General features: G+C 36.8%; 1 protein-coding gene across 2 annotated transcripts in view; it reads right to left on the reverse strand.

The window, feature by feature from the left end:
* Window positions 1-12,195, reverse strand: part of GXYLT1 (glucoside xylosyltransferase 1) — a 52,413-nt gene that overhangs the window by 5,940 nt on the left and 34,278 nt on the right. For both annotated transcript variants that reach the window (XM_067696194.1, XM_067696195.1), the window contains 2 exons: window positions 7,541-7,664; window positions 7,153-7,325 (listed from right to left, as the gene is read on the reverse strand). In XM_067696194.1, the coding sequence (XP_067552295.1) occupies window positions 7,153-7,325; window positions 7,541-7,664 (297 nt within the window). The remainder of the gene's footprint in view (window positions 1-7,152; window positions 7,326-7,540; window positions 7,665-12,195) is intronic.

Here is a 12,195-nt window from a genome sequence, read left to right on the forward strand (position 1 = left end):
ATAATTTCAATGAGTTTAACAGACTACGATCTCACAGGAGGAGGGAGAGAGTACGGGTAACTCACTGGGGGTACTGGGGAGAGCCCTTCAGAGAGGAGCGTGGAGGCAGGGCACTCCAGGCCAAGGCAAGAACATGGTTAAGGGCAGAGAAGACCAGAGATACTGACAGGTGTGAGGTGACAACCAAAAGCTCGAGGTGTCTGAGAGAGACTAATAAGAGCCAAGAATCACTCTGATAACACTGGTGAGGCTGGACTGGGAAGGAGTGAGACGGAGGCACACAGCGGGAGGAATGCAAAATGACAGCACAGGTCAGTGCTTCCCACAGAACTCTAACTGCACAAAGGGATCCCAAGGATAAAGATGTTTGAGAACTGCTAAATACCAAGCACTCTTGGGGGGATTCGCAGTGGCACATGAAAAACTATAAAAACAGAAAATACATCTGTTGGGTATTGTTCGGCCCACTAATTCCAAAATATACTTTTTACCCTTTTCACCATAAAATATATTAATAGCCCAAGGAATATATTTTGGAAAACACTGTTGTAATAGTTAAGTGCAAATAACCTGTGAGCTTAGTATTTTCAACCAGGTACATTTTTTCATTTAGTATTTGCAACTACAGTCAGAAAGACTGATGGGGCTTGAAAACAGAACATTTTATGGGAAAAGTTTGAAGTCAGTAAAAAATGCAAAATCCTGAAGGAAATTCAGAACCTGAAATCTAGGAGGGCTGCATATGACCTGAGGTTCACTACGCTGCCACTGAGGAAGAGGAAATAAAAGCACCATTTGAATCACAATTAGTGAGTCTGTAGGAAGCCACAGCCCATCTAGGGAGAACAGGCTGAACGTAGATGCTAATTTAGAACATGGACGTGTAGAGCTGCAAAGAGATCCTAAACCTGGGTGTCTCTAGTGCAAGAAAACTATGAGCATTAACTGCATGAAACCTTCACTCTTGGGGTGGTTTTTCAAACCTAATCCCATATACTGAAGATAAATATCTTGAAGTATTTTTGAAAACCAAAAAAACCCCAAAAAAACAAAAAGAGGAGAGGCTTAACTGGGAAGAACGTAACGAAAATAACAACAGCTAGCACACAGGGATCTAGGAGAGACTGCTGAAAGCTGGACTGGTTAAAAGAGGGCCCTTCCTACATGCCAGGCATTGTTCTAAGAGCTTTATACGTATTAATGCACTTAAGCCTCATACCAACTTCATGTAACAGGACATCACTATTTACAAAGCAACTTAAGGCAGGGGGAGAATCCTCCCAGTTACAACGCTAGTTAGGTGGCTAAGCCAGGAGTCCACCTCAGCTGTGAAAAGAAATCGATAGCTAGTGGGAAGCAGCCGCATAGCACAGGGAGATCAGCTCCGTGCTTTGTGACCACCTAAAGGGGTGGGATAGGGAGGGTAGGAGGGAGGGAGATGCAAGAGGGAAGAGATATGGGGATATATGCATATGTAGAGCTGATTCACTTTGTTATAAAGCAGAAAGTAACACACCACTGTAAAGCAATTATACTCCAATAAAGATGTTAAAAAAAAAAAAAGTCAACAGCTTTACAACCACACAGCACCGCTTATCCAAAACAGCAAACGCAACTGTGCCAAGTCAGTTTCAAAAACTCTGTTAAAAGATGCAGCTCTGTTAACAGTGGTAAACTGTGCTGTGCTGTATACAGACATGTCTACATTTGTCTGGGGTTATGCTGAAGAAGGTCAGGTTTACCTTACCTTCTTCAAGGTTTAACACCTGTATTAAGTGATACTGTCAAGTAACATTTCACTGTGTATAAACAACATACTTGGACAACTGTGGCTGAGAGGCGAGTAATAATGGGAAGAGCAAACTGTGGTCTTTTTCTTACTCTACAATGACAAAAAATGAAAACATAACAAAGGTGTTTAAAAGTAAACTCCCAGGAATACTAGAGATTCAGTTCATCCATTTTCATGTGATTTAAATCCCAGTTTGTGGTTAAATTTCTTTTTTCTTCACTGGGAAAGTCTTTTGATGAGTATTTTCCCAAAATAAAAATAGTGCCTCATGAATTAGAGCTCTTTTAGTCCAACATATAACACAAGTAACTTGCCCTTTACGGGAGAAGGTGATAAATCACCCAGATGTCCACCTGTAGTACACAGCCGGAAGTCACGCCCTCCACCAGCCACAGACTCTGCAGTGTCCAGGAGTTGTGCAGCATGGAACGCACGTCCAGACGTTCCCTTTCCCAGAGGCCACATGTGCCCTTACCTGACTGTGCGCCTCTTCCCATACTGAGTGCTACGTTTGACTGGTCTGCACCATTCCTGCCTGCCTGGTACTCAGCCTTCCAGCTCAGTCCAAAGTCAGCTCCTCTGAGAAGCTCTCCTGACACAGTTAATCACTCCCTCCCTCTTCACTGGCACCGCACCCAGCACACAAACTTTTAGGAAGGTCATGTTTTATATCTAAGACTGTCAGTTGAAGGCAGTGAATAAATAGTGAGGCTATGATGACCACAAGTAGATAATTAAAGGCATTTTCGAAAAACAGAACATGTTTTAAAAGTATGGCAGAATGGCAGGCAGTTCAATCTGACAAATGCTGAGTGCCAACTATGTACAAGAAGGTGGTGCAGGAGGGAAATGGTCGAGAATCCCTTGCATCTCTGCAAATCTACTGCATCTTACGCAAATAGAAGAAGGGTGTGAAGTAAATCATAGGTAACACAGAAACACCAAGAAATCTAATAATTCAAATGAAATACAAGAAGCAGAAAATATTTTACAGAGTAATAAAATATTTTGTTCCCATTGCAAATCTGCAATTTTTAATCTTAGTATTTTTATTCACTCAGAAACTAATATTTAACAACTATGTGTGGGCTGTAAAAACTGATTTGCTGGCAGACAGAGCCATGCATTTACATTTTAAAAATGGTTCACGTCCTTATTGTTCACAGCATTCGATGGCTATGACTAAGCTTCTGTCTGACACTTGCATAAATGCCCTTGTCTAAACTGCAATTCTTTTAAATTACACTTCTCACTGAATTATAGATAAGGCAAGATAAAAACACTAACCAAGAGCACCAAAAAAGACTGATTAACTTCATTAAGTTGAAAAATGGGTAATATGGCTATTAATATGGACCCAAAACAAACATTAATCTTTAATTACTTCAGTATTTGAAATAGTTTTTAAAATAAGATTTATTTTTTAAAAACCAAGTGTAATTCATCAGCTTAAAACGAATACTCAATTTTTTTAAAGTATACATTTATAGAAGATCAGAAAAGATCAAATAAAACTAGTAAGATTTAATTCCTTAATAATTTTTTTTAAATGATCAAAGGCAACAAAGAAATCACATTTTTATAGGAGTGCATTTCTTTTCTATCCTGCAAAGTCTCAGAACCCCAAATGTACCTTTTGTCATTTTTATCACCTCTTGACAACCCATGATAAAGCATTATTAAAATACGATATTGATTTCTGAAGGCATACAAGGTCGGCTACATGAAAATGAACATCACTAAATTTTATAATTCTTCAGTGAGTGTAGCTGTATCATGATAAACTGATTATTCAGAAACCTTCTCTCTCAGGTTTATAGGACAAGAAACTTAGCAAAAACACTAAAACTGTAGCCTACAATGCTGTCAGCACTTTGCCTACCACCAGGTTTGAGAAACTCAGATTTCCAGGAGAAACCTTCAGCTCCTTGTCACTGCAGACCGTCACCTTACACAGCATGTCATCACCGCATCTAGCCCAGCCCTGCTGCTGCCTCCCTTCACCCATCACCCCAAACAGCTCAACGCCTGACCTCCTCGCGGACCTTCCACAACCCCTGAGGCTTTTTCTCAGGCAATTTTGGCCCAGCCTGCTCACCTGGCAAACTCTTACTCATTCTTCAGGGCTCACTTCAAATGCCTCATCAACGAAGCCTTCCCTGGCTCTTCGGGGCAAAACTTGCACTCTTTCACAGTCCTAGTACAATCTGTGTCTCAGTAGATTACATACAGTTCAGTATCTTTATCCCCATTCCTATTACTGAGGCTGTACTAGCAAACAATGAGAGCAGTCACGAGCAGATACTGAGCATCTAGCAAACAGGGGCATCAGCTCTTCTCCTGACCCCCACGCTTACACCAAACCACTCCTGTTATTTTACTTATGTTTTTGTCTTCACGTCCACATAAGATTAGACACAGTCTAGCAGAGCAGTGAACACACCCACGTGAGAGATGAGTGCTCACATACACTTCTCCCCAGGTATCAGTGAATTAGCTGCATGGATGGCACTTGATATAATGCTCCTTAAGCAAAATCATAAATCCAGTCCTTATTTGGATTTGCCCCAAGTCTTGGTCCCCAACATATTCAGAAAGCTGGTTCATGCATCATCTCCCCCTATCAATCCACCTTAATTAAACAAGAGCACCGTAAGAACAAGGAAAAAAAAAAGAGAGAAGAACAGATATCTGGGGTGGTGGGGCCAGTATAATTTTTTCCCAAAATCAATATAAAGTAAACGCTTAAAAGAGAAAACCCCATTTACAAAGGCAACAAAGAAGATAAAATACTTAAGGATAAACTTAAGATATGTTCAAAATCCACAGTATGAAGAAAACTATTAAACATTCCTGAAAGACACAAATGAAAGACAGACCTTGTTCTTAAGATGTCTCAACAGCATTAAAATGTCAGCAGTCACTAAGTTAATATGTGAAGATGATACACGCCCAACAAAAAAACAAGTTTTTTATGTAATTAAATGAGTTGATATTTGTGGAAAAATAAAAATACAGTAGGTAGGAAAACACTGAAAGGACAGGCTACGAAGAGGAAGTAACCCTATCAGATATTAAAATACAGCACAAAGGCTTTATAATTAAAATAGTGTGCAAGAGTACACAAATGGACAGACCAATGGAGCAAAACAGAAAATCCAGAAATTACAAATGGAACTTTAGTATATAATAAAGTCAGTATCTCAAATCTTTTAGACTTTTAAATAAATGGTGTTGGGACAAGACAGCTATTTGGGAAAAGATCAAATTAGATCTATTCCTCTCTCAAAAGAGTAAATTCCAAATTGAGCAGAAGGCTAAGTGTAATAAATGAAAAAGTATATAGGTGAATTTTTCTATAAGCTGAGTATAGGTAAGGAAAGACTTTCTAATTACTACTTTTTTAAAAAAAGGTTTTAAATTTGATTACATAAAATTTTTAAAAAACAACTTTGAATGGTAAAAAATTCCATAAACAGTCAAATTGGGGAAAAAATTTACATGAGATGTCACAGAAAAAGAACTAACATCTTTAATACACAAGGAACTTGCAACAAATGGTGGGGAGGTGGGGAGTAGAGACCGAAACTCCCTCATGGTGATGACTGTACAACTCTGTAAACATGCTAAAAACCACTGAATTATTTATACTATGGGTGAACTGTGTGGTATATAAAATATGTTATCAAAAAAAAAGATGTAAAAACAGCTGTTAAATATATAGAAAGATGTTCATCTCAATCATAAGAGAAAGGCAAATTAAAATTAAACTAAGATTCCATTTCTCACTCGTTAGAATGGCAAAAATTTTTCAAGCTTGATAATACACTCTGTTAGGGAGGCTGTGAGTAACAGGCCTCGTCATGAACTGTTGGCGGGAATGCAAATAATCCCCATGTAGGGAAAACAGGCGGTATCTTCAATTAAAATTATCCCATGTCCAGGAATTTACCCTGGAGAAACATCTCCCAACAATACATATATATGTATGGCAAAGTTATGCACTGCTGCGTTATTTATTATTCAAAACGCTGGAAAAGACCAAAATGTTCAAACATAAGAGATTAATTGAATAAACTCTGGTACATGCACAAAATGGAATATCATACAGCTGTTTAAAGAAAAGAAGCATGAAGAAAATATTTATAAATGCCCAAATTTCCAGAATACTGTAAAAAAGGCAAAGCGCAAATAAAGATGAACAGTATGCTACTTCTCATGTAAGAAAAGGGGAATTACAAAACATACACGTATCTACTTACCAGTACAGGAAGGACAAACCGGAAAATGAAATTGGTGATGGGGTGGGGGGCCTGGGGTGGAAGGATGGGGAAGGAGTGCTACTTCTGAGTAAACCGTTATATAGTTTCGACTTTTTGAAGTATATTAATATTCCTCGTATCAAACTAAAGTTAAATCACCAAAGATGAGGGGAAAAAACTTAAAACTGAAAGCATACAGAAACACATGAACCCAACTGTATTTCCAATGAATGAATAACCACACTGAAAGAAGGAGAAAAGAACTGACGCAAGTAACTTCTGTACATAGTACTGAGTACACACCCTCATCTGGGGCAGGGGAGGGGCGGGGGGAGGACTAGAAACAAATCCTTTATAGTAGGCTGGTTTTTCAAGAACAGAGGAGCAGAGATAGCAGTATGAATGCAGCATTTTTGAAATTAGTTTAAGTGTACTGTAGAACTAAGCAAAAGAGGAAATATTTTATGCTCGGAGCCAGGATTCTAATTGTGGAAGAAATGAGATAAAACAGAAACAAAGTAGGAGAAGGCAAGGAAGGGGCCTAAGGGAATGGAACTGGAGGCACTGGTGTGAGCACATGACTGTGTGTGTTTGTATATCTGTATTTCCCAGCTCTGCTGCTGAAAGGGCTTAGAAGGGAAGACACCCTTGTAGCAATAAGTATCAGAGTTCCTTTGACAGCTGATTTCAGGGTGAGGGCAGGGAATGTATAACAAGACGAGCCTGGGGTATTTTGTTTGGACAGAGAATGCGGAGGTACTCAAAATAATGATGGGAATATGTCAAATGAGCACAAGAGGTAGCCAAAAGGGCTCCCAATCGCCAAATCTGGCACATCTTCAGCATCAATATAAATAAAATTGAATGCTGCATTATAAATCATGGAAAAAAATACATATCAGTGAGTTCACACTGATAATGTATAGATCAATAAGTGGGAAAAGGGGAGTGCTCTTCCTTACAGCAGAACGCCAAGTGCCAGAGCTAGATGTGGAAGGAGTGCTGGGTTTATAATTCTTGAACTAGGGTAAAGGATATGCAAATTCTCTGTAAGCTTGCGAGTATGTCCACAAAAACATTTTTTTAAAAAAAGCTTACATTTCTCAGTGCTTCATAAATAGCTCTAAACGCTGGTTGCTTATCATCATGGTAAACACCTCTGTTCCCATGAAGAATAAAGATTCCTTCTTCTTCGGCTTCTTGGCAATTGCTTCCATATATGCAATGATCTGGTCGATAATTCCATTGACACGGAAAAACAAAAAGGCTTTCTAGGCAGAGACAAAACAAAAAAGCAAACATACCCTAATTCCACAGAATTAATACTTTGCAAAATTTTAGTTTAAATTTAGTTTACTCTGTCTTAAAAAAAAAGAGTGATAGCCATTAGTATAAGCCAAAATCAAATAAATGCATTTCTCCAGTTCTGACTAAATATTAACTATGATTTTTTTTACAAATGCAAAGAATAAATTTAAATGATTACCTGGATTATGAAAAAATATGATATTCAACAGATCTTGATCACCCCATGTGATGTTCAGTTTGTATTTTTTAAGCAATGGCATAAGTATATCTCCCCATCGTAGTCGCACAGAGGTCATATCATTCTGTTGGTAAATACATTAATGAGATTCTCAGGCTTCCAGGTGTAAAACGGCAGCATAATGACAGTTCCCCATTCTTCCCTTAGCAATTGTTACAGATCAAGGGGAGAAGTGTAAACTTTCTTTTTTTTTTTTTTTTTTTTTTGTGGTATGCGGGCCTCTCACTGCCGTGTCCTCTCCCGCCGCGGAGCACAGGCTCCGGACGCGCAGGCCCAGTGGCCATGACTCACGGGTCCAGCCACTCCGCGGCATGCGGGATCCCCCCGGAACCGGGGCACGAACCCGCGCCCCCTGCATCGGCAGGCAGACTCCCAACCACTGCGCCACCAGGGAAGCCCAGAAGTGTAAACTTTTGTTTCAAAACCAAGTGACCCTAATGTAAACATAAGTATCAGTAAAACTGTCCAGCTGGAGTGCAGAAGATAACAAAAGAAGGTATCTGAAGCTGCACAAAGAAGTGATAAAACTAACAGATGTCGGGGAGGAAAGGGAAAGAGAAAGTAGGTGGTAGTTTAAGTACTATGACTGTGACCTCATCTTAAAAAGCAGATAGCTTTAGTACCTATGTCATATGTCTAGACACAGTACCTATGTCTCTATCATACAGCTGCTGAGGATCAAACCTGTTAATATATGAATAAAGAGTACTAGGAAAAGTACCTGGCACAGTGTTAGCTATTATTATCACCATGATCATTATTATTCTTAGTCTGATTTGCCAACCCTTTATAGCTGGCATTTCAAAGAGGTCATTTGAAATTGATAAATCAAAAATAGATACTGAATTTCGTCAGATGCCTTTTCAGCCTCTACGGAACTACTCATAGCTCATACCTAAGGAAACAACAGAGTTGAAAGAGGGCTGGGGATCATGTGAACCTGGGGTGAAGTTGAATACTAAGTCTTTTATACCAATTTGACTCTCTGAAACTCTCCAGACTTAAACCAGTACTCCTCAAAGTACAGTTTGCAGTGTGCTGATCAGTGAATTTTTCATGTCCTCTACAAGATTTAAGTACACAAATTAAGAGTAAGATTTAGAAACTTTTATAGCAACTTTATGTCTATTTAGTCTAATATTTTCCTAGTAATTTATTTACATTATTTTTAGAAAAGCATTGCTTCATGACAGATTGTAAATAATGTTTAAAAAAACACGGATTCTTCTCTACAGATAGCTTAAAAAACATTATTACAAGCTATTCTAGGATATATAACAAACACAATGGAGGTATAAACAATCTATCCTTCGAGAAAGAAAAGTCAGAATTCCTGGGGAAAAAACTACGTATTTAAACTAAATATAATCTGCTATAATTGTATTACCTTTGTGTGAAATTTCTCAGAATGCAGTAAATACAGTAAACTATACACAATCAGAAGTAAATCTGGAAAATGACTGAAACAAGTTTTTTACTTAAGGAAATATTAAGAAAATACTTTATTGAAAGGATGACTCTGAAATAAGTCACAGATCATGTTCACTAAATGTTCTTAGGATCTGAAAAGGAAACTTCTGAATTGCTCAAAAGGACCAAGACCAGAAACAGATTAAATAGACAGGACTGGTGGACCCCTTGTACCATGTCAATGTTCAAGTCTTCACTGGATTCTACTTATGAAAAAAAAAATGTATAGAGAGACAGAAATACACCTATTCAAAGAAATACATCTATTCAAAGAAAAGAAAGATAAAATTACAAGGTCCAGGGCAGTTTTAGGGAAAAAAGAAAAAAATCAAGGGGTGGGAGGTGGGGGGACCTTTATAATACACGTAAAGGAGAAGTCCTACTAGAAAAATACTGGACAAGAAGCAATAACACTAGTATTATTTGCTGAGGATACAACCTAGAATATCCAAGACAACCAACGAAAACTATGAGAAATGAGTTTAATAAAGAGGCATCATATATAAAAAGAGCTCAAGTCAACAGAAATGGAAAAACGGCAAAGTACAGAAATAGTCAAAGGATATGGCCATACAGCCATTCACAAAGGAGGAAACAAAAATGGCTAAAATTTGTATGAAAAGATTTTCATCCCACATTGGTGGTACAGTCAGGAGAGTAAAAATTAAAATACATGAGATATTTTTCAGCCATGTACCTACATATTCATACTAGTACACACAAACAATAAAATCAAAACATTCTTTCTCCACAATATCACACATATTAAATGTGACAGACTATATGTACTGACATAAAAATCATTTATATATTTACTAAGTGAAAAAAGCAAACTGAAGATATATAAAAGAATTCTACATATAAATGCTAATGTACATGTATATCTGTTTCAAAATACTTTTTTAAAGGGTCTGAAGAATACACAGCAAAGTTTATAATGCCATTTGGGCAAAGGAATGAAACTGAGGAGAGTGGTGTGTAAAGGGGGGACTTGTCTTTTTACTCTATATGCAATGAATTGCCTGAATTTTTATAAGCATGATTTAGTTTTGTAAATTTTTTTTTAAAGAAAACATTTTTAATCTTACAGTACAATACCTTGAAAAGTACAGTAGTACAGTACAACAGCTGGCATACAGGAACTGGCATCAAGTGAACAGGCAAGAAGAGTTACTGACCGGAGGAGGGAGAGGAGGTGGGAGATGATAGAGCTGAAGTAGTTTTGTAATTTTTTAAAAAGATGTAGTTCTAATTTACTAATTTCAGCAAACCTACCAAAATGCACATGCATTATATTAAGATAAATTAGTTTCATTTCTAGAACTATGTATGCTTTTGAAAATAGACAGACTCATTAGTATCATCAGTTTAGGTTACAAACAAATATAAAACTGACAGGTGGCTATTCCTATTATGTTCCAACAATGCTAGAAACTGAGAATTCATCAATTCCCAAAGATTAGTTACTCTCCTAATCTCTGAAAAGTTCCATCCCTTTTGGTAAGATGTTCATTGATATTGTTTTAAGCTCTACATGCAACACAATAAAAGCCCTCCATCACATACATCTTTCAAATATGTAAAAACGACCCTCACAGCCACCTCACAATAAGTATTCTCTTTTTTTTAATTTTTCAATAATTCATTAATGGCCTAGTTTCTAAAACTTCTGTCTGTCCTCTGCCAGTAATTATCTACTGAGTTGCTACTTTACGCCAGACTCCATGCTAAATATTCTGAATACAAAGCTGCATAAAAGACACACCCTGCCCTCAGTAGATGAAGAAAACAGGCAAAAATTACTTTACAAAGTAATATATGGCACGATATGAACAGGGTACAGTAAACATACAAGAAAAAAATTCTCAAGATGCCTTATTTATATTCTCTGGTTTTTAGCTAATAAATAGAAAAAGGTTAAGAAATATCTTAACAGAGATTCAACACTGCAAATACAATCATAATACAAAATACAAAGCAGTATCTTAGCCAGTGTTATATCAATGTCTATCAATCATTATGAGAAAAAAAACAAAAAAGTTAAAATTTTACTATTTTAATTTTTAAAATATATAATTATAATACATCAGGTTGGAACTGAATAATCATGAATGGTAGGGCTGGGTGACAGCAAAGCAAAGACTTTAAAACATGGCCATGGCCACTGTCCTAAGTGGGTAATCTTACAGCTTTTCATGTGATAGGCACTATGGGGTAACATTCATGGATCTGCGTGAAACAGTTTGAAAAGTTATTACAAGTAATTCAGTTACATCACTAGAGCTCTAAAATTTAAGATCTGTGCCAGAAATTATAGAGTTAGTAGGAAAAAACAAGGCAGTGTTTGCTAAAGGTATGTTTGGAAATCAGGAAAAATAAAGAAAGATATATGAAAAACAGAACTAAAAATCAATAAATTTTGTAGAAACATATCAGCAATCATAAATACAATATTTAGAAACAGAGTAAATCTGTGTTGTTCCCACTGGGCAAGAATAGAGTTGTTTGAAACAGAGGGATAGTAGGTATGAAGTAAATTGTGCCTACTAAATTAATGTACTATCACACTCCTCATATTTTTCTTCATTAAGTCATTAATACATAGAAAAAAACAAAAGCTTGAAAGTTTAGAAATTATTTCAACTCTTATATCTACATCTCTAGCTGGTTTAGAACATGCCACAGACAAAAAGAAAAGGGAAAGGGGAGAAACTGTTAAACATATTTAAGAATGATATTTAAGTAAGTAAAAGGTAAATAAAAAATAATCAGAGATTTGAACTATATAGCTGCAATTTGAAATTTTCTTAAAAATCAAGTAATGGTGTTACACTAAATTATCTCTAAGGTTATTGCAACACTACACTTCTCATAATTCTAAGAATTTCAAATGAAGAGCTCCTGAGCAGTCACATTATTCCTTAGCACATAATCTTACAGCACCATCTTCTGGTATAATATTACTGTGCATAGTCTAATCATCAGAAAAGTAAGAAAACTCATGGTATGACACCTGTTTTATTTAATAAAACTTTATGGTACATGAAATTTTAAAACTCAAAATATATCAAAAAATTGGGTAATTGAAGAAAGATGTTCACTTGTAAGCAAAAGCAAAGGTTACA

Source organism: Pseudorca crassidens, chromosome 11 (genome assembly GCF_039906515.1).
Source record: "Pseudorca crassidens isolate mPseCra1 chromosome 11, mPseCra1.hap1, whole genome shotgun sequence".
NCBI lineage: Eukaryota > Metazoa > Chordata > Mammalia > Artiodactyla > Delphinidae > Pseudorca > Pseudorca crassidens.